The 23,044-nt window shown below is 43.4% G+C and overlaps 2 protein-coding genes across 4 annotated transcripts in view; both read right to left on the reverse strand.

The window, feature by feature from the left end:
* Nucleotides 1-2,722, reverse strand: part of LOC106576259 (chemokine-like protein TAFA-2) — a 50,540-nt gene extending 47,818 nt beyond the window's left edge. Inside the window, exons 1-2 of the mRNA XM_014153336.2 lie at nucleotides 2,095-2,722; nucleotides 185-344 (exon numbers count right to left, since the gene is read on the reverse strand). Of these exons, the coding sequence (XP_014008811.1) occupies nucleotides 185-198 (14 nt within the window). The 5' untranslated portion in view covers nucleotides 199-344; nucleotides 2,095-2,722. The remainder of the gene's footprint in view (nucleotides 1-184; nucleotides 345-2,094) is intronic.
* Nucleotides 2,723-3,566: 844 nt separating this feature from the next.
* Nucleotides 3,567-21,712, reverse strand: LOC106576260 (transcription factor ETV6). 3 transcript variants are annotated; one of them, XM_014153338.2, is made up of 8 exons: nucleotides 21,366-21,712; nucleotides 19,598-19,727; nucleotides 9,037-9,201; nucleotides 7,769-7,903; nucleotides 4,710-5,291; nucleotides 4,451-4,593; nucleotides 4,241-4,341; nucleotides 3,567-4,104 (listed from the first exon to the last, which is right to left on the reverse strand). In XM_014153338.2, exons 1-8 carry the CDS (start codon nucleotides 21,396-21,398, stop codon nucleotides 4,002-4,004), a joined length of 1,392 nt encoding a protein of 463 aa, XP_014008813.1. In that variant the 5' UTR covers nucleotides 21,399-21,712; the 3' UTR covers nucleotides 3,567-4,001. The 3 variants fall into 3 exon arrangements, with proteins under 3 accessions (XP_014008813.1, XP_014008812.1, XP_014008815.1); XM_014153337.2 differs by having other exon boundaries at nucleotides 19,598-19,730; XM_014153340.2 differs by lacking the exon at nucleotides 21,366-21,712 and adding an exon at nucleotides 20,731-21,105 and having other exon boundaries at nucleotides 19,598-19,730.
* Between the last annotated feature and the right edge of the window lie 1,332 nt (nucleotides 21,713-23,044).

Raw genomic sequence — 23,044 nt, forward strand, 5'->3', positions numbered from 1 at the left:
ATAACCTACCAATAAGACATTTTGCTCATTTAAAAGCCTAATCTGTCATTTCAACAGCCTAACACCTGCCACTTTGTTTGATAATTTAATAAAGGAATGAGCTAAGGGAAATGTAACCACTCTCAAATTCATAGATGGATGGATCAATGGTAATGCCCTGAATGGGAAAGGGCACAGTACACACCAGGGATGTGACATTGGAGAATCATCATCCGGCTCTGGCCAGACAGCTGCAGACAGTTGGCACCAGGTCACCCAGCTGGAGAGGGCATTCCTCTGTGTTATGTCCCCTCACAGTGTAGCCAGTCTGCTGAGAGCCAGGGATGTGCCCATCAATTGTCTGTCTGAGGGAGTTGAGGCAGTTGTCAGTAGATGTTATTGATGTTGACTAACTACTATGCATGCACCTGTGTGTGTGTGTGCGTGCTCACTAACGTGAGAGTGAAATCCATATGCCCTCTCCATGAGGTGTAATATAATTGTCACTGGTGACAAATGCTCATGTCATCTGATTAACAATGTCAGTATGACACAAGATGAGCAGGAGAGATACAAATATGGGATATTTTAAGAAGTAGCAGCCTGACAAACAGCTTAGATATTCTATTGACTGAGATTTATGATAATGTCATACCTGAACACCACAATGCTCTTCAGACTCCACATTTACTTTGGATCTTTTATAGTGTATCATGGTATGTATCAAGGCTGTCATTAACTTGCTCTGACTGCCAGTAGGATGAGACCACATTTTGCAGTCTATTTCATATCAAGCCTCTCAAATCTTTACTCTGCTGGTGGTGATGCAAGAACACCTCATGTGCCTCTGAATTGGTAGAGGGTGTAAGGTGCAGGCATACAGTAAAATAGAAAGAGAGCCAATCTATTTGATTGAAAACCCAGGTTTTGATCAGACCAAAACACATTTTGCTTCTCCACAGTGAGAGAGCATGTTTGTAGTTTTGCATCCATGTTGTTTTTAAATGTTATCATAGATTTCAGTTGGCCTAAATAAGTCCCCTATGCTTTTGTTCTGGTATACTGTCTTGGGTTGAACAGCTAGTCATTAGGTTGCATGACTATCCAGAGGACACCATTGCCCTTCTGATGCATTTAGCCTGTTAATTTACAAGCCTATTTAGTATTGGACGTTGACAGTGGACCAATGTTGAAGAGGCAGCTCTGTCTTGTATGGCAGCCCACTGAATAAACAATGGTTGCACTGTCGGCAGACCAATAGATGTCTGTGTATAAAATGAGTGGATGGAGAATCACCATATATGGGTTTCCCCTATTAACGGCCCCAAGACCAAATAGACTACTAACTTGACAGTTGAACCATATTTCAGGGACAGAAGGATTAAGGGATGTCTGATTTCTAATTGTAAAGATAATCTAAATAGTTACAACGATGCCAGAAATTTCAGTGGTTAAACTTTTGATGAGAGAAAATAAATAATGAGCGGATGCAGTTGGCATAGCCTAATAAATGCAGGTCCACACATCACTCGAGGTGCACTTTCTCGAGATGAGGGCGATTGACTGGTAATTAAACTCATGCTGTGAGCTAGTTTAATCAACATCAAGACTAAAACGAACCCAGACATTATCGCGCTAATTATTTCAGAGTTGATTGGATATTGATGAGATTCAAGTTAAGCACTTCTTGAGAACGCCCACAAGGGCAAAAAGTGGTTGAATCAACGTTGTTTCCACATCATTTCAACAATAACTAATGTGATGACGTTGAATCAAGGTGGAAAACTGATTGGATTTGCAAAAAGTAATTAACTATGGAAAGGTCCTCTTTTTTTTCACCCAACTTTGAACCTAAATCCAATGACATTTTTACATTGATTATTTCACGTTGAATTCACGTTAGTTGACAACTCAATCAAATGTAAATCAAAACTAGACGTTGAAATGGCGTGTGCCTAGTAGGTGAGCTCCTTGTAGACCAATTCTCTTGTAGCACGCAATAAAAATAAAATGGTGCTTGACTGCGCACACTTTTTTATTGAAAGAAAGTGTCAGTAGCTATCATTATAGGGCGCACAAAATTGACCAAGTATGCTAAAATCATGCTTTTCATACCTGCTGCCCCGCTCCCTTCGCGCCCTCCAAAGGTTAAGGTTGCCCTTTAATCCATCAGCACTGCTACAATCCAGCGGTGCGTCTGTCCGCGGGCAACATCAGCACAGCCTAGATTTGTGTAGGACGGGTCCAATATTGCTTGACACAGTGATAGATATCCGAAAATTAAATCCACGCGCACACAAATGAAACACTGCTCGTTTTCTTGGAACAAATACTCGACTGTAGATTGATAGAGCACAGAAAATTATTCGGGTGCTTTCTCGTCCTATTATGCTTTCTGATTGTCAGGCTATTTATTGTCCAATGTGTGAATACACTGTCATAATTGTTTCCCCTAGTCTTAACGGAGTGTGATCACCCTTGAAGTGAGAGAAAATAAAATATAACCTAATAAAAAAAAATGCAATAAACTCAAAATTGAAGTGAAATTGTCCCGACTTCTGCCTCAGTTGCGGCACCAGTCTGTATTCCACTGAGTTCCATCAGAGACTGACTACACGCACGCGGTGCGCACTAATTTATCATCATACAAACACCTACCGACCGCTGCGCTCATCACAGACTCGTGAATAACCCATCATAGTGGCACAAGGCCACTAACACTATCCATCGCCACTGGCGTAAACACACTAATAAGCCTGCATTGGTTAATCATATCAAGAGACTACACAAAAATGTCTGCTCAGTTTTGCGCAAATACGATCAATGGGAATTTCGATACATGACATTGAATTGCATCATGATATAGTTAAATATGATTTTTGAAAGTTGTAAGAGACATGACATTATAGCTTAGGGGTAGTATTTGCATTGGTTTAGTAATGTGCAAGATTTAATTTAACTTTGGCAGATGTGAGCCTTAGGGAACCCAGTTTTGCATAAGTAATTTGTATACCTTTTAATTGTCTTATGTGAAAACAGGTGTGGTTGGATCACACACAGACTTTAATTAAAACCTCTTAAAGGCGCAGTGCAGTCAAAAACGTGAATTTCTTGTGTTGTATATATTTTCCCACACTATAAGGTTGGAATAATATTGTGAAATTATGAACATGATGACAATGAGAAATTGCTCTTTGCTACGTTGCAATTTTTGTTTCTTTTTGACCATTTTAATTGAAAACAAAAATCGCAGTGAGGTACTTAATTGTTACCTGGAAATTATTTGACATTGAGATAAAGGCTGCATTGGACTTTTAATTCCTTGTGAAGTTCAATAGAGCTGGACTTGGACTACAGTGCAGTGAACTATGTTGGTTTACAGTCAAAAGTGGTGCAGCATTGCCACCATGTGGATTGTTTCAGAATAAGTTCCAAACTTGATGTTGGCAGTTATGTTAAAAAAAAAGGAAAAAAAGGCACCATACATTTCGCCTACATATCACTTCATTCAATCGTTTCAGGAATGATTGCTAGACTTATGCTTCAGGCAATAAGGTCAGATGCATTTTAAAAAGGTCAGCCATACAAATTATTCAAAAATATTTATTCTGTGGTGAAAATGTTCCAGCTACACACCACCTCCCATTATTTGCACAAATTGCAACATTTTCTTATACTTAATGCACACGTGGGGAAGAAAAATCAACAATATGACATGACAAGCATGAAATGATTGATTTGCTGTGGCAGTTCAGGGAAAAGGAATGTCTTATGAGATATACTTTTCACCAGGTCCTTTGAACTCCTTGAATTAAGACAGAAAACTGATAAGATTTGTCTGGAAAGAAAACCTTATATAGTTTTAAAAAGGCAGAGAGACGTCACCGTCAAGTTCATCTGAGTTTTGGATAGAGTGAATGTCCGGGCGCTCTCGGTTTGAAACGATTGTTCGAGCTGCTTTCCGAAAGGCATCAGCGGCTGTAGTAGTTCATCACTTTAGTGGACTCCATTTCCCAGAGGCCTCAGCACTCCTCTTTGATGTAGATTTGATCATCTGTGTCCGACTCTATGTGCTCCAGCCTGTCAGTCTGTCCACTCATAATCTCATCTGGGGTTTTCATGAACCTGAACCACACATACACACAGTGGTTAATCATTAACTCAAACTGGACAAGTGTGTGAAGGTGTGTGATTATATATATATATATATTTTTTTTTTACTTCAAATAATTATTGGGTTTTTAACTAAACCCTACCATACCTGAATAAGAGTCTCTGTCCTGGCTCTTTCCTGATAATGTTCAGTTTGTAGTAGTGTCTCAGTGCTCGTGACATCTTCTCGTACGTCATATTGGTCCTGTTCTGTTACAACCAATGGAACAAGATATAATGTCAACACAGAACTTTAAGAAAACCGGCACTGCAGGAAAATGCCTTTTCCAATCAAACACTGGGGGGTGTAGTTCGTTACCTTGTGGTTCCCCCACAGGCGAGCCAGGCCGTTGGGGTCCATGATGCGGAAGACTTTGGTCTCTGTGTCCTCCCAGCGGATGTAGTTCTCGTACCGGCTGTCTGAGAGGAGCTGGTAGACGTAGTCCCACAGCAGCCTGCAGTCTGGGAACACAAACACGTTAGAGGTGTGACACATTTCAGACAGTACCTGTTAACTTCAACTGTTTTCTAGCCACACCCTCTAAGATGAACCCTGAGTAGTTAGGAGTGTTAGTTACCTGCTATCCGTCCAATGGGCATTGCCTGCTCCTCTGGTGGCGAGACGGGCACGATGACGTGGTGGTTCCTGTAGAGCGCCTCCTCCTGCTGATGCAGAGTGTGCTGCTGGTGGTGGGCCAGTGCCAGCTGGATGTGGCCCTTCCCCTCACGCCCGTTTTCATGGGGGGCCTGAAGTGGTGGCCCCCCACGGCCATGCCTGAATTCTCCAGCGCCACCTCCTCGCCCTGGGCTGAGCAGCAGGGGGTGCATGATGGCACTGGGCATGAGCTGGATAACACGAGGGGGGGCAGCGTCCTGGCACCCGGGGCTGCCTGGGCAGGGGGCCTCGCGGGGTGTGGCGCAGCGGCCGTTAGGGGCGACTGGGGACACTGACAGAGTGTACAAGTCCTCGGGCAGGTGGTGGTTGCTGTCGGGCAGCTGGGACGACGTCTGGAGGTGGTCCTCGGCACCAGGGCGTGGGTAGTTGGGGTCCAGGGGGGAGAGGCGTGGAGCGGGGTGGTGTGGTGAGCGGGAGCGGTGTCGGAGCTCAATGGTGGGTGGGTGCTGGAGCTCTGTACTGCGTGGTGTCCGCCGTACCGTTTCTGCAATGAAGGGGAAAGGGGGATACCTAGTCAGTTGTACAGCTGAATGCCTTCAACTGAAATGTATCTTCTTCATTTAACCCAACCCCTCTGAATCAGACAGGTGCGGGGGCTGCCTTAAATCGACATCCACGTCTTCGGGTTAACTGCCTTGCTCAGAATGACAGATTTTTACTTTGTCAGCTCGGGGATTCGATCCAGCAACCTTTCGGTTACTGGCCCAATGCTCTAACCACTAGGCTACCTGCCGCCCCTAGGATATGTTTCAAAACATATTTACATTATGTCCAGTAGATGTCACTACAGACATTTACAAACTTCATCATGTCTCAATGTATATGGGTGGTAGATTATTAGTGATGAATTTGAACTGTCCTCTACTGGATAGGACATTACAACATGTAGAGTACCCATTTACTTACAGTGTTTACATGTGAATAGCTAGTATTCTTTGCCTCTAAGCAAGAAAGAAATATCTTTGCTTCTGCATACCAAAACTAGCATACTGAACAACAAGGAAGTCCTGAGCATCTTAATCGTCTAACCCAATCACTTCCCCTATAAAACATGTAGAGATGAGGAACTGTAGATAATCAACTCCTAGACCAAAGGTTGTTTAAATATAGAAGCATTTCCTTGTGGAGCAGGTTTCACTGTCAACACCTCAACCCCACACCTCTCCTCCCCTCGCTCCTATTTCCTTCTATCCATGCCAGGGAAAGGAGTCCAAAGTGTAGCACGAAGAAGGTGAAGTCCCTCCTCTTTTCAGGTGGATAGTAAACAGAGACTTAAACACCTCTCTCTACAGTAGACCATTGAACCACTTGTTACTTGTGTCAGATTCACTTAAAGCATACTTGAGATGCTTTCTCGTAATTGTATTGCTACATAAAAAAAAAAAAAAAAGGTAGGCAAGTTGAGAACAAGTTCTCATTTACAACTGTGACCTGGCCAAGATAAAGCAAAGCAGTTCGACACATACAACAACACAGAGTTACACATGGAGTAAAACAAACATACAGTCAATAATACAGTAGAACAATAAGTCTATATACAATGTGAGCAAATGAGGTGAGATAAGGGAGGTAAAGGCAAAAAGGCCATGGTGGCAAAGTAAATACAATATAGCAAGTAAAACACTGGAATGGTAGATTTGTAGTGGAAGAAAGTGCAAAGTAGAAATAGAAATAATGGGGTGCAAAGGAGAAAAATAAATAAATAAATAAATACAGTAGGGGAAGAGGTAGTTGTTTGGGCTAAATTATAGATGGGCTATGTACAGGTGCAGTGATCTGTGAGCTGCTCTGACAGCTGGTGCTTAAAGCTAGTGAGGGAGATAAGTGTTTCCAGTTTCAGAGATTTTTGTAGTTCGTTCCAGTCATTGGCAGCAGAGAACTGGAAGGAGAGACGGCCAAAGGAGGAATTGGCTTTGGGGGTGACCAGAGAGATATACCTGCTGGAGCGAGTGCTACAGGTGGGCGTTGCTATGGTGACCAGTGAGCTGAGATAAGGGGGGACTTTACCTAGCAGGGTCTTGTAGATGACCTGGAGCCAGTGGGTTTGGCGACGAGCATGAAGCGAGGGCCAGCCAACAAGAGCGTACAGGTCGCAGTGGTGGGTAGTATATGGGGCTTTGGTGACAAAACGGATGGCACTGTGATAGACTGCATCCCGTTTATTGAGTAGGGTATTGGAGGCTATTTTGTAAATGACATTGCCGAAGTCGAGGATCGGTAGGATGGTCAGTTTTACGAGGGTATGTTTGGCAGCATGAGTGAAGGATGCTTTGATGCGAAATAGGAAGCCAATTCTAGATTTAACTTTGGATTGGAGATGTTTGATGTGAGTCTGGAAGGAGAGTTTACAGTCTAACCAGAAACCTAGGTATTTGTAGTTGTCCACATATTCTAAGTCAGAACCGTCCAGAGTAGTGATGCTGGACGGGCGGGCAGGTAGCGATCGGTTGAAGAGCATGCATTTAGTTTTACTTGTATTTAAGAGACCAACTGATTTTCGCTAATCATGTGTAATTAAATACTTGAATTGAAGCCACCGTCTAAGATTGTTGAGTAACTCCTGTGACACAGAAGTCAGATCAGTTGGGTTCTTCAGGGGGAATTACACATGACAAATTCCCCTAGGCAAGAACAGAATTGCAAAATCCTTCTGGCAGACAAGTTTGATGAATAACAAAATAATATTGTCATGAAAGTGACGCAATGGTGATGCGTTCAATATTCCACTCCATGGTGGGCCTCAAATGTTGTTGTTTTTCCCCCCCATAGGCTAATAAGTTGATTTCATATTGGTCTGAGAAATGCTTTCCAAGTGGACTGGCTGATCTCAAGAACACCATCAGGCTGGTGTTCAGTAGGGAGAGTGAAACGCAATGTACAACATGAACTTGTCTGAACACAGACTTTAATTTGCTGTTACAAAGCCCTTTGCTACAGTGTGCCCTAATGAACATCACTGACCTTCCAGTTTGTGGTGCTGGAGAGCTCCCTCTGGCAGAGGGTGGAAGGAGTTGCTGGGGAAGTAGGCGGAGGGGTAGGAGACGTGCGGCTTCCTTTGCTTCAGGATGTGCTGCAGCAGCTCGTACAGGACGTCCCCTGCAGAATACACAGGTCAGTGGTTAGAGGTCAGACATAACCGTATGAGCCCCTCCAATGGTGCACCCCATAGACATGGCAGCAGCTGTCAATCAATGTAATCAAAAGGATAAAAAAAAAACGTTTTAGAACATGTGTGGACCAAACAGATGGTAAATGATGCCAACAGATCAAGACAAGAGTCATAGTGTTGCTAATGAATCAGCCTGCCAAGACTTGCCAAGACCGTTTCAAGACTTGATATTATTGCCTAGCAACTTCCGTACCTCGTCCGTTCTCCTACAAAGCAGCCTACTTGAGGTGGTCATGGACGTGACAGAATCCTAATGGTAAGTCTAGTCATAAACCAACCATGTGACTCACTCCTAGATTCCTGTGTTAAGGCTAGGTTGATTGTGTCAGACGATAAGAAAAAAAGTGTAGTATCTTCTACAACAGAGATGTCATTAGCATAACACCGTTTATGCTCAATGTGTAAAAATTGCATTATTAGGCCACCCTGAAAGATTTAACTCACTACCTGTATATGAAGGGCTCTGAGAGAGTATTTCCCTCAAAGAGAATCAATAGAATGGAGGGAGTTTTTTCACTTCAATTTGAGAGGCTTCCCGTCAGAACATCAAGGAAATGGTTCTCATAAAGGAAGTGAAGACGCCACAGGCACACACACTTGCACACATAAACCCCTTTCAGTTCTCACTTTCTGGCCCTGCTGTTTAACACGGCACTGCAGGGGAAATTCCTGGTGTTAGCAGGTGACGGTTAAGGTCGGTTTGCACTTCCTGATCGGCCGTTTACCCAACCAGTCTCCTACTTCCTCCCCCCAACAATAAAGACAGACAGCAACTCCACTAAGGCAGCTGCTAAATCCCCTGATATTGCTCTTCATCTTGCTTTCTTCCAGCTGAGCAGATCTATCGACATATTTTACAAATATAGGCTAAAGGTCTATAAAAGACATTCAGTGTATGCCCTAAACACATGGCCATTATCTTAGGTCAGTGTGCCATTTCTCCAAAGTCATTCCCCCTTCAGTATTAATTATTGTTAAACATGAGCATGTTGTTAGAAAAATGTGTTCTAATAACATAGCAACCGTTTGAATTAATAAGGGCCGTGGGAGGTGGGCGTACCGGAGTGGGACGACCGGAAGCGGAAGTCCTCCTTGGTGAGGAGGAGCAGGGCCTTGCCGTTCATCTGGAAGCTGCCGCTGGTGTTGGGCCGCAGGGCAAACTCCCTCTCGGCCCAGCGCAACCACTGGCCCACGTCCTCCCTGCTCCAGAACACCGGCTGCAGGCCTGGGGGTGGAGGGAGCGAGGGGGGATAGGAGGGAGAGATGAGTGGTAGAAGAGAGAGAGTAAAGTGTTGGGGAGGAGGGAGACCAAGGGGAAGTAAAGGAAGGAGCAAAGGGAGAGAGGGAGGAAAGAGACAGAGGTGCCAGTAAAAAGGGAAATGAGGGAAGGAGATCAAAGTAAGAGGGATTGATTCAAAGATTAGCGGAGGGGGGGGGGGGGGGAGAAGGGGGGGAGTGTATGAGGTGAGATAAGCAGAGTGCAGGAATGGAGGTGTCGAACAAGAAAGCTGAAACTTCAGTCATGCATGCTCACATACAGCGAGTTCATTTCATATTTGCTTCACGTTTGTCAATATTTGAGTTAACCTTGGTAGATTTAGTTTGCAAAGGAAAGCCTGTGGCTTTCTCTCAGTCAGTCTAAAACATAGTGTATAACTACATGTGTATTAGACTAATCTAATGCATAGTGCATAAATGGCAAGGACACACTGAGGAATACCAGAGGAAACAGCTCTGACGTTTTTCACCCTTCAGGCTCTGAAATATTTCTTTCACTGCCGTGGGAACTTACGAGAGCAAAACATCTGCACTGATGGATCGCCCAAACGCATTAGTGACTGACTGCAATGAGCAATAGCCCAGAAATCAACGCTCACCATGAATGTGTGTCTGGGAACATAACTTAGAAAATGATAACCTTGTTCCTTGTAACCTAAGCAATAACAATGTGGTTAAATCAAACCTTCAGTTGCATTCTATAATTCTTTCAGGAAATTGATGTCATAAAAATCACATTACATTTTTCGTTAAACCCACACATGAACAATACAATAGTATTCAAAGGGAAAACAATGGCGTGTGTGACCGCGGGAATCAGAGAGCAGTAGATGTCTAGAAAGTAAACAGCATGTAATTCATATCAGCTAGAAAGCCTTATCACGGGTTTATACGGCATATGAGTCAAGTTGTATTGTATTCCCAGTCTTGCTCATCATTTTGCAATTGAGAGTACGAGATGTTTAGCACATAAATCATTGACAGAAAAGTAATTGTTGTTTGTCAGGAACTGTTTTCTCTGGCATCTGTAGCAGGAGAGTCTCTCCCCAGGAACAGCGTTGGAGAGCCATGATCGAGATGACGTCATTGGGTACTGGGTGGCCTATATTTACATTCATACTAGGCTCTAACCTGTAACCTGTGAACAGATTTACAGTATCGTTGTGCTTCACCCCACACACAGCAAACCACCAGAGCAGCATCCATCACGCCTACACCAGACAAAGAGCAGCAGTTTCTACGTCTCACTTATCGCCAGGCCTCAAACACTTCCTCTTGGAATGGGACAGATGTTATCTTTGGCCGGCAGCGCGCGCAATGTCACTGTCACAGGAGTAATCGGAACCCGTGCACGGTTTCAGAGAGATCGCTTCCCCGCCCGTCAAACAAAGAACGTTTTATACAGGGAACAATCAATACAAAAAGAAACGTCTCAGACTGCCAGTTTCCCATTTCTCTCTTCCCTTCTATATTGAGATAGATTAGAGAGATTGGCAGGGCTTGTGAAGGGAAAGTTTATCTAGAATATAGTGTATGGACATAACTAAACTCAGCAAAAAAATAAACATCCCTTTTTCAGGACCCTGTCTTTCAAAAATAATTCGTAAAAATCCAAATAACTTCACAGATCTTCATTGTAAAGGATTTAAACCATTTCCCATGCTTGTTCAATGAACCATAAACAATTAATGAACATGCACCTGTGGAACGGTCGTTAAGACACTAACAGCTTACAGACGGTAGGTAATTAAGGTCACAGTTATGAAAACTTAGGACACTAAAGAGGCCTTTCTACTGACTCTGAAAAACACCAAAAGAAAGATGCCCAGGGTCCCTGCTCATCTGCGTGAACATGCCTTAGGCATTCTGCAAGGAGGCATGAGGACTGCAGATGTGGCCAGGGCAATACATTGCAATGTCCGTACTGTGAGACGCCTAAGACAGTGCTACAGGGAGATAGGACGGACAGCTGATCGTCCTCGCAGTGGCAGACCACGTGTAACAACACCTGCACAGGATCGGTACATCTGAACATCACACCTGCCGGACAGGTACAAAATGGCAACAACAACTGCCCGGGTTACACCAGGAACGCACCATCCCATTGAGCTCGTCTGGAACCTGTTGGATCGGAGGCTGAGGGCTAAGGCCATTCCCCTCAGAAATGTCCGGGAACTTGCAGGTGCCTTGGTGGAAGAGTGGGGTAACATCTTACAGCAAGAACTGGCAAATCTGGTGCAGTCCATGAGGAGATGCACTGCAGTACTTAATGCAGCTGGTGGCCACACCAGATACAGACTGTTACTTTTGATTTGACCCCCCCTTTGTTCAGGGACACATTATTCCATTTGTTAGTCACATGTCTGTGGAACTTGTTCAATTTATGTCTCAGTTGTTGAGTCTTGTTTTGTTCATACAAATATTTACATTTGTTAAGTGTGCTGAAAATAAAAGCAGTTGACAGCGAGAGGCCATTTCTTTTTTTGCTGAGTTTATATAGCCAGTGAACAACTTGATGTGTAATGGAATGTTTTATGCAGCCTATTCCATCACTACACAGGGTCTACTTAGATAGTCTCCACAAACAGTCAAGCCAGAACCAGAGTCTGTGAAAACTACTACAGATTGTCACAGGGGCCATGCATCTGGTTATCTAGCTGAGCTGGATTTTCAATCAGGGCCAATTGGCCCCTGAGGGGTCACATATGACAAGTAAAGAGCCCTTTTATGAGTAAAAAGGTGTAAATCATACAACAGTTGGATACCGGTGTTCAAGAATAACATGAGGACTACAGCCCATTGTTTGTAGGGATTTTAGAATGTCCCAATGAAATATGTTTTCATATCCTTTCATTCTAATGCCAGCTCTAGATTGAACAACCGAACAATGCAATTGACTACCATGAACAAACACCATCAGTAAGGTAGCACCTAACAAGAGAACAGATCTAATTACCATATGCTCAGCATCCACCAGCTGTGTCGCCTACGGGTGACCCCTTAATCACATAACCTTAGTGATGCGTACGGCGTGCAGGGAGGCCCTGGTTGTGAGGTCACTGCCGTGGTATGTTCTCTCCAGGGCTGGAGAGAGAGAGAGGAGAAAGAGAGGGAAGGCACAACGCTGCCAAAACTCCACTGAGATCCGGCCTGCCGGACCCAGCCATCTGCACAGGGCCCAGCAGAGGGGGAGGGGGGGGTCAAACACGCTTGGGCAGGAAGCGATCCAGCATGGGCTCCATTTCAGCACAGGAAACTTCCTACGGTAAGGTTAGGGAGCGACGCTGTGAGGTTTATCAACATTCAGCAGCAATGGAGAGAGCAGAGAGAGAAAAGGATAGAGCAGGGGAGGGGAGAGGAGATAGAGAGTGATGGGAACCAGAAACAATAACGGAGAAGTGGTAGAAAAAAGAAGACCAACAGGAAGAGAAACGGATATTAAGACTCAGCAGACAAACACATGGTGAGAAAGAGAGAGAAGAAAGAGAAGCTGAGGCACCCAGAAAAAGATCAGGAGGAAAGAGTGACAGTGGCTCTTTGATTAGCCCCACATCTTACTCTGTCCCTCACAGAGTCAGAGAAGTTTCCCCTTTCGCCCAATCCTTTTCACATTTCAGTTGTGTAAGAACCTGCAGATTTACTGTTTCAGTGTTCATGACCAAATCAATTTCAGCCCCCGCTCTCGTTTCACCATCCGTGTCTTTGTTGGACACCATCTCGGGTTTCTGGTGTGCAGTCTGTTTGTGTATGAGATGAAACACTCTCGAACACGACCGGCGGATCCACCCGAAAGGCCCTTGACTAAACCGTGGGCTACTAATCCTCTCTGATGACACATCATTTTCACTCTGTGGATTTGCAGGCCCCCGCACGCACACGCGCGCACACACACACACACACACACACACTGATGCACACTGTTGCCGGGGAAACTCGGAAGCGCATGGGATGAATGAAGGAGAGAAGGGATGAGATCACTGGTATCTTGTTTCGTTGTTACCCTCCACAACCTCTTTAACTACTCTCTCAGCAAAAGAGAACATACAGGGGAAATATGTGTCCATTCTGTAGACCTCTAAAAGGTCAGACAAGTAATGTGTGTGTGTACAGTTTTACCTGGAATGAATAATAACATATTTTTTTGAATGTACTGTAACTGCTATAGAAGCTGGCAAATGCTTTTGACTTAGGTCAAAAGTATGTTTCCTGAATCAATGCTCTCTATAGTCATTCACCTTTGCTGCAAATGTTTGCTTTCCTTCTTGAATGAAGAGGCGGATATTGTCTTCCATTCTTGATTGAAAATAGCTTTTCTTCATGCAGGGTAGGAGGGAGAAGAGGAAGCCTTTTGAGTCAGACATGAGGGTGTAACACCTTACACATTTCCCTTACTCACACCCTCTTCTCTCACTCTTCCCGTTTCTGTCCTTCACTTTATCCCCCCTCCTTTCTCTCGCTCCAGGTCAATATGCAAACTACACACTTTACCTCATCGGAAACTGTGTGTTCCAAATCCAGCCGGATTGGACTCCATCCAGTCAAAACAAGCATAAAACAGATTACCAATCAAACGCTCGGTTTATGGGCAGGAAGTAGCGCAACTTGTTTGACAGTATGTTGTGCATTGGGGGCAAGCTGGCTCATGTACTGTAGTTTGTTTTTAACAAGTTCCTGCCTTCACTGATTCTACTTATGCGTTTTTATAAGAGAAGGCCAACCAACCCTCTTTTAGAAAATGTAGGAACGAGTAGTACTGTACTAATGCTGTACCTAAAAAGCTACACTTGTGAATCTTAAATGCACACCTACCAACTACCATGCTTTCTTCCTCTTTGGGCAAACAGACCACAGAACGTGTACATGCTAGATAGAGGTCATTGTTGAAACAGACAAAACAGAGCTAGCTATGCTCTTAAAATGGTTCAACGGACTACTTTTTAAAATCTTATTGAGGACACTGGTTAACAAATGAGAGCTTTGAGCCATAGAATACCAACCAAGAACTTAGAATAAATGCAATGTTTCACGTTAACAGACCCTTACAGGATTCAAGGTATATATATATATATATATATATATATATATATATATATATGACATGTTGCATACGAAATTATGCAGATGTATTAGGAACATACATCAGCCCAGCTAGAGGTTGAGATGTTCAAGTGAATAGCTGTTCTCAGTTTGACCTCATTGTTCCATCCAGAATTATTCTGTACTAAACCACAATGTCATGGAAATTAGCATGTCATCTATGCTAATGACATCTGCAGTAGGCCCTTCACTTAAAAATGTCAACTGCCCCTTAGGCCGTTTAAAACCAGAGAAGTTGGTTATATGTTGCATCGATATGAGTTCGAAACATCAATTGTAGTGTCAAAATTATCTACAACGTGTAAATAGGATCATTTTGGTCATGAAGTCAGTCTCATCCAAAACGGAGTTCTGTAAATGAGTTTGTCGAGACTTACTGGGGGGTTGGGTATGGATTACGATCATGCCCACTAACACGAGAGAAGAAGCTGCACGCGCTCTATCCAATCATAGCAGCCAGAACCTGCAGACAGTGAAACAGATCTGCCCATTACACAGCACCTCAGACTTGTTTATATAACACAACTGATTCGCCAACGTTATGTTGAAATAACCCTTGACCATGTTTGATAGTGTCAATCACTCGAGTCGGACACTTTTTTGGGGCAAAATGAGACGATCAGAGAGCACTTCTCAATATTCAAAAACCCATTCCCAAGCATCATGTATCCCCCGCGACCTGTTTTGTAACATGATTCCATATTAAACACTGCCAGACAGACTGACATTCTGGTAATAAATGGTGAGAAAGTTTAAAAAATAAAATTTAAAAACAGCACCGAAGCACACAACTCGCCACTGACTTGATAAACTGATTGTGGCCTGGCTGCTCAATGTGCCTGCTAGCTTCTACTTGCTAGCTTAATTGACAAACAGAGTTGGAACTTTGCTAGCTAGCAAGTGATTTTGTACACTGATAAACAGTGTGTTGCTTATGTTTTATTTAAAATAGTTTGACAGCTTACAGATAATATTGTAAAGATATTGTTCTCAGAAATCAGTCCTGAGCGCGGAGCCAGACTTTCCTGGCTCGATAGACTGTATGCAGTGCACGGACTAGTTTTTCATGCAAATGTTTTTACTTAAGAATTACTGCACCAAATACCTTAGCTAGATGCAAAATTGCGCGACTAAGACCTCCTCTGCAAAACCGTCTAAATGAATTAATATTTTGAGGAAGGGGTTGTTGTTGCAACAGTGACTCAGGAGGGACAAACACCTGCCAAGGTACAATAGACCCATTTCTGTGTTTGCAAACATTGCCTCACGAGAGCGATACGCACAAGTTGGTGGCAGAACACGGGGAAGTTCTTATTGAACGCCAGCAAAAAAAAGCCTCTATTTACATCTTGCTTTTGATAGCATTTCACACTACTTTTGGATTACAATGGGATTTTAAGGCTCGTATGAATGTTTGTGTCATCATCGCAAATCAACTGCATTTTACTTTAAAAAAACTTCAACCAGTAAAATTACTCTTTGGCTAGCTTTTGCTACAGACTATGTCAATGAGCATTAGCATTCTAGCTAACAACTGCGACATCAAAAACAGTTATTTTGCAAAGATCACAACCAAATATAATCTTATTGACTGTTCAAGCTATAATCATAACATAATTGTAAGTGTATGAGAACCCAAAAAAGTTATTTTGTTTAGAAGTAATAAAATCTAAATCTAGGCTATGTTGAATGGGTACAGATGGCGATGGCTTTCTTACTGCAGCCAAGAGCCACGTGCATCTGTCAGTGTGTCGTGTACTGGAAAGGGTCTATATACAAACATAACACACCCACATCAAACCACACCCCCAAGACAACTCTGGTTTGGCTTCAGTTATGGTCTCTAGCATTTCTTATTGGGCAATCTTCAAAACAAAGCCAAAGGAACTGCAGTCGCCCTTTAAAGGCAAAATGGGTAGCATTAGCAACATAGCGATGTCTTTTAAGCATCAATCTGTCTGGTGGGCTCAGTTTTCTCCCTGCCTGGTTTGGGGTGGGGAACTATACCCCCCACTTTCCTTTTAAACCCCCTTCCTTCCATGATGGCATGTCGAGTGTTTCAAACAGGAAGAGAAGGGGGCTGCTCTCCACTTGGCTGTTGGCATGTGAGAACAGTTTCCCTTTCAGAGGGAGAAAAGGGAATGAGGGGGGGAAAAACAACAACATTTATTCAGGAAGCGCCGTCTGCCCACTCAGGAAATTCCTGAGGATGAGAACGGCTTCCAGGGGCAGGAAATTTCCCCTCTGAAAGGCAATGGCGTACACACAGTCACACACACACATATCCAATCACTGCACACACACAAGACACTCAAATACCCTTCTGTGTGTGCTGTACCGTTGATATGCACGCAAACATCTTTACACATACAGAAAGACTCCACAAACTAGTATGCAGGCACACACACAGTACAATTACTCACAGAGTGACATGTGGACACAGAGAGATCGATTAATACACAAGCACACACCAACTCCAACATGCCAGTGCACAAAGTCTCACACACACACACACACACACTCTCAGCCACCCACCCACCCACCCACCCACACACACACACAGTAGAAACCCATCTGTGAGCAAAGCAAACACAATCTATTGAGAAAGGTTTACAAAGAAAAACAGCAGCAAGCCAAGTATCCAAGAGGAGGCTTCTTTCTCTGTCTCCCAGCAAGAGATTTCTCATGTTCAATAAGCTTCCATGTTTAATGTAAACTGTACTCTCCAGACAAATTCCCATAGACACTCACTCCATATTCTTTGAACTTGTCACAGGTGTCTCAATGTTACATCCCCATCAGCGCCCACCCGACTTGTCGTGACGTCAGTAAATAGCGTGAATCCCTTATTGCAGTGAGCCTGAATGACACTGCTACGCTTCTTAGTGTCTGCTAGACGGGTGACCTTGAGGCTGACACATTGCAAGACAATTAAGTAAACACGATTAATGTAATGGAATTGAGGGTTGAAAAGTCATCCACTTCACTCAAGTGCTGACATCTAGTGCAACCAAACAGTAGAATTAAGTGTTTTAAAGCTGTGCTTATTTTCTTTTCATGTGCATGTTCTATAGTTCAACAATGAGACAGCTAACAGACAGGAAATTGGAGGATTAATGTGAAAATCCACCAATGTGATGGAGAAATGTAACCCTAACTTCACCACTTCAAGAACATTCACCCAGCCACTCTCCCAATCAGAGTGGGGTGGTTTCTAATGCTCCTGGCTAAAAGGGTTAAAAAGAAGAGTAGCCTTCTTTGAGAGTGAGGAGAAGGCTGCAACTCTCACCCTGATCTAATCCACTTCCTCCTCAGGAAATGGAGAAGGCGGATTTCTGCCCACACTGCAATTTCCTCTCCGTCTTTTTTTCCCCCCTCTTTCATTCTTTCTTTCAGGAAGAGCGATGGCTTTGAGCCAAAGAAGGTTCCAATAAGAGGTATGGGTACTGTAGGCCTACAGGTGAAGGGTCATTTATATATTTCACAGAGTTAAAGACAGAGTCAACACGTAGAATGGAGGGAAATCTTGCCTAATCTAAAGATTCAAACAAAAAGTTGAATCAAAGCCCACAGTCCAGCAGACCACATTCACCACGCCCAGATAAACGGCCCTAACAGACAACCTCAGACCAAAACAGACATGTTAAACGTTCTTCCTTTTTCTATGGCAATACAGAAGGGGAAGTTGAAATGGGGAATTTCCTCTGTATGGTCCACGTGCATAGACACTACAGGTCATTTCTTTCAGATATTGAGCTTACCACAAAGTGTGTTATTATACTGGTCTAATTTATGAGTACTGTACCATATCTTTGCCAAACACACCAACAAACCGCCAATATTTAGGTCAATTACCCTCAAAAGTTCCCACGACAAATCATTGGGCACAAACTGGTAGAATTAACACTGTTTCCACGTCATTTCAATGAAATTGCGTTGACCCAATGTGGAATAGACATTTAATTGACGGCTGTGCCCAGTGGGAAGATTTCTATCCAAACTCACTGAAGAAATACAAATACGAATCTCACTAGTCTTCTAAGCCCTGAAAGTCATACATGTTAAAAGGTACCTGGTTAAACATGAATAGTTTTTCACACAGAGCAGGCCCAGTGACTCTACAACTCTATAAACACCCAGTCTATATCCTGGCCGTGATCCAACCCCGCCTGTTGTTTTATTGGCTCAGGCAGTGGCCGGTTGAGACCTGCAGTCAGCTCCACCAGACAGTACACGGTTGTCATGTTCCCTCCTCTCCTTGTCCCTCTTCCTTCCCTTCATTCCTCTCTTTTTTTGAGGCCCTTGGGGATTTTACTGGTCTTAAGAATAGGTAAAACAAAAACATGGTTTCCACCAATGCTCTCACTTTTCCAACCATGTCAGGTCAATAAACACCTCAAATCGAAGTTAATTCGTCACGTGTACAGGATACAGCGGGTGTAAATGGTACAGTGAAATTCTTACTTGCTGCTCTTCCTCAACAGTGCAGAATAATGTAAAGTAGCACAGTAAATCAATATACGCATCTGCCCTCTCAATACAAATCTTCTCTTCATCTTGCCTCATATTTACAGCCTTCTCCCTGCTTTCCTTCTTGTCCGTCCTGTCCTGTAATGCCTCACTCTCTCTCCTATTTCTAGACTCTCCCCAGCCCAACCCATCTCCTACTTCCTTTCTTCTCCTAAACTCTTTACATGTTATACTCCTCTATTACACTGGGCTATTATTCTGTGCTGTTCTCTATTCTCTTGTACTGAGCTACGTTGTGTTGTGTGCTGTTCTTCAGTACCCTGAGGTGTTATTGTACTGAACACTGCGGTGCTGCCGTGTACTGAGTTGTGTTGGGTGTCACTGTCCTGCTGTGTTGAATTCCACTGTGTAGTGTTCCAGTACAGTGACTCTGCTATGGTCCAGTAAAGACGTCTTGTGTTGGTCCTTGACCCTGGGTCTGCTTCAGAACCTCAGAGGAGGGATACATGAGTAGGTATGTCTGTCCACATGGGGAGAGTGATGCCAGTTGGAGTGATGACGTGACATGCAAGTAGCTATAGTAAATCATGGCATTCAATCTGCCATTTTCTGAGGTCAAATGCTCTCAAAACAAATATTTATGGGTTAAGGAAAATGCAGGCTGAAAAGACAAAGAGATTTGTTTGTTTATTATAGACTGTCATGTATTCTCTGTGTGCGTGTCATGAGTTGTGTGTGCGTGTGTGTGCGTCTGCATGTTTGTGTGAGTGACTCACGCAGGTGCACGGGCAGCCTGGCAGGCTCGTCCTCCATTCGGCTGGTTGGCCTGGCCGTGGGAGCATGGACGGGGGAGGAAGTGGAGTTTGGCAGGGGGCTCACGGAGGAAGGACTGAATGAGCGCCTCTCCTGCTATGAATAGATACACAGAGACACAAAGCATGCCTTAGTTACAAACCTCCCCGAAAACCATCGTTAAACCCAAACAGCCTGAAAATCACCACACCGAGAAACTATAACACCATTTACACATTCTTTATCTAAGTGATAAGGTACCCACACATAGCCAATCTTTTTATTCATAAAATCGTATTTGACTTATTTGGAGAAAGATGCTGGTGTGTTTGCATGGTCAATGCAGCCAGTCACTAAACAGGAGGTTGAACTTACTGGTATTTGTGCACATTTACTTATACCAAATGTAACCTGTCGACCTGACAATGGTATTCTAACATCATTCATTTGCCTCTTTCTACTCTGCACCTTCTATGGACAGCAACAGTGCTGCTGAATGTGATGTTTATAGGCTCTCCGTTTGCCAACAGCAGCATCTTATAACATGGATTGGTGATTAATTTAACCAGTCAATCTAAAATGGCTAGTTCCTATTAGCCTACTGTACTAGGAACACACTGTGGCATATGTAGCAATGAGCTTCTAATCTCATTTTATTATACAGACCACCCTACTTTTCAAGAATACTTAATGTATTTTGGTAGCCTATAGCAACAATAATACACTATATCAAGTCTTACTTTTAGAAGATTTTGCATGTGTACAGCCCAGATTTGACAAGGTTGTGTACGGTCAAAAAGGGGTTCAGGTAAAGATGGGTCCGAGAGGGGGCAAGAGAGTGAGTTTGTGTGTTTAGAGGCATACATATAGCCTACAATAACTCTGCAAAACAATATCATTCCAAAATATATTTAGGCCTACTCTCCTAGGGTGCATCCCAACAATCCCAAATAGTTTCCTTGTCACCCGAAATTTTAAGAGGCATCTTTAGACCGTTACTGTAATGTAATAACATGATAACCACCATGCATTTATGCACTGCAACTGTTTTACATATTTTAGGCCTACAAATTTCAGGTTTACATATACAAAAAGTATTGTATATAAAATGAATTACCTGTGTGTATGCTATATAATTGTGACAGATACATTTATATTCCCATGAATAGTTTCAACCAATAACATTAATTGTAGGCTAATATGATCCATAAGGATAGTCACATTTCTGGTGGTTTTCAAACAAGCCATATGGCGCGGTAATAACAACTGGGAACTCTGAAATCTCCGACTTCTGGCTTCAGTGCGTTCATGACAACTGGCAACACAGAAAAAAAACGAGCTCCGACTGGGAAAAATCGTTTCAATGGTCATCCAACTCGGAATTCCAAGTCGGAAACGCGGGCATCTTTCTATAGCAACGACTTTCACGTCAGTGATCTTGAGGCGTCATGATTTGACCTCGTTTTTCTTGCCGAGTTCTAAGTTGTCTTGAAAGCACCAATAGCCTATGAAAACGAACGTCGTGACGAAAAACGTTTATCTCAGGTGTGCTGCGAAGTCGGTAAACTTGTAGCGCAGCATGGATGGATTTACCAGGCGCTGCTGTAGTCTACAACAGAGCGGCGAAACCTTCCCCTCAGCAACAGATGATTACCAACACACACGATGCAGTTGTCAACAACACGACTGCGTCAAGCGCATCTCACCCCGGGGTCCTTGAACTTGATTCTGCTTTATAAAATAAACAAATACCTTGGTTATGATCTGCGATGAGGATTCTGACATGTCTTGCTAAATTCAGGAAGTTCTCCTCTTCCCACTTTCCTTTTCCGTTCTCCTCTTTGAAATAAACCAGAAAAAAAACACCCACACCCGACTCCCTGACTTGGGGAGGGTTACAGGGCCACGTAATAAATACGTTTAAGGTTTGTTATCGATCCATTATATAACCATGTTTATCATAAACGCGTGAAAGTTCTTTGTTTTCTGTTGGTGCTGTGCTCTACATTTCGGCGACGCGTTGGTTAATTCTCTTCCTGGAAGACAGGACTAAAAGGCAGACATCTCTGTGGTGCTGCTCATTGATTTGGATGTGTAAACGGCGAAATGACGTGAATTCCCAGTTTTGAGCCCAGCCCCCTTGTTGCAGAGGGTTTGATTGCAGCCTGGATAAAAAAGGCGTTCCTTGCTTAGAATTATCTTATTGGCTTCCCGAGTTTCGTAGGCGTTTCTTATTGGGGAGAAAGATCTCCAAATGGTTCATTGCTAGAAAGAGACGCCTACGAGATCCAGGGAGCCAATTAAATAATTATATTCAAGAAACACACTTTAGTCTAGCCTGCAGCCAGACTCTCTTCTGCAGCCACTTCTTTCTTAAAGGGATACCCCATATCGGGATATTGCCGATGATGTTTACACACGGAGGTCTGAGTGTCTGGGTGTTTTCGCTCCACCCTTGTACTTTAGCGATGCATTAAGGTCACTAATTAGTAAGGAACTCCCCTCACCTAGTTGTCTAGGTCTTAACTGAAAGGAAAAACCAAAAACCTGCAGACACTAGGCACTCCGTGGAAGGAGTTTGAAATGAGATGTCCATTCATAGCCATCAAAAGTGGGCTCACTGGGGGCCCCTGGGGTCCTCCAAAAGGTGCATATTTTAATAAAACTCTCATAACAATATTTTCCCTCTATAACATTTGTCAATTATACTATGCATGTAGGACCCTCAAACTCAACATGGGGCCTCGAAGCCAGTTCCATGGTATTTTCTGAGGGGCCGCTTTAGACCTGGGACTTAATTAATAGGTAGAACAGAAAACCAGCAGGCTCCGGACCTCGTATCCGAACCTCGTAGGGTAAGAGCTGAGTACTCCTGATGTAGGATATTATACGCCTATTATCAGCAAATTAGCCCTACTCTCCCTATGTGTACTTTTGCATGAAGCCCAACATGGCGTTCAATGGTACACTTACAACATTGGCCAGAGACAATAGGGGCTATCCCACCTCTGCCACCAGTGTAATATGAGAGAGTTTCAATCTTGCTGTACAGCCGTGAGTGTAACTCCCTGGCATATGGTAATGGAAGCACAATCACCAGTGGAGGCTGCTGAGGGGAGGACGGTTCATAATAATGACTGGAATGTCGACCATGGAAACCACGCGTTTCATACCATTCCATTGACTCCATTCCAGATATTATTATGAGTCATCCTTCCCTCAGCAACCTCAACTGGCACTCACATAGTATGCAGCATAACACTATAAACAATTATGCACAAATGTAAGGATGGAAATTGCAACAAATGCATGGCAATATATTGATAGTTACATGTTAAAAAATGATGATCGCTGAAAGTGATTTGACTGACATGAATTTCCCCTAGGCCTAGAGTTTGGATGGGATGCATCCGACATCTACTGGGCATAGT

Source organism: Salmo salar, chromosome ssa17 (assembly GCF_905237065.1).
Source record: "Salmo salar chromosome ssa17, Ssal_v3.1, whole genome shotgun sequence".
In the NCBI taxonomy this organism is placed as follows: domain Eukaryota; kingdom Metazoa; phylum Chordata; class Actinopteri; order Salmoniformes; family Salmonidae; genus Salmo; species Salmo salar.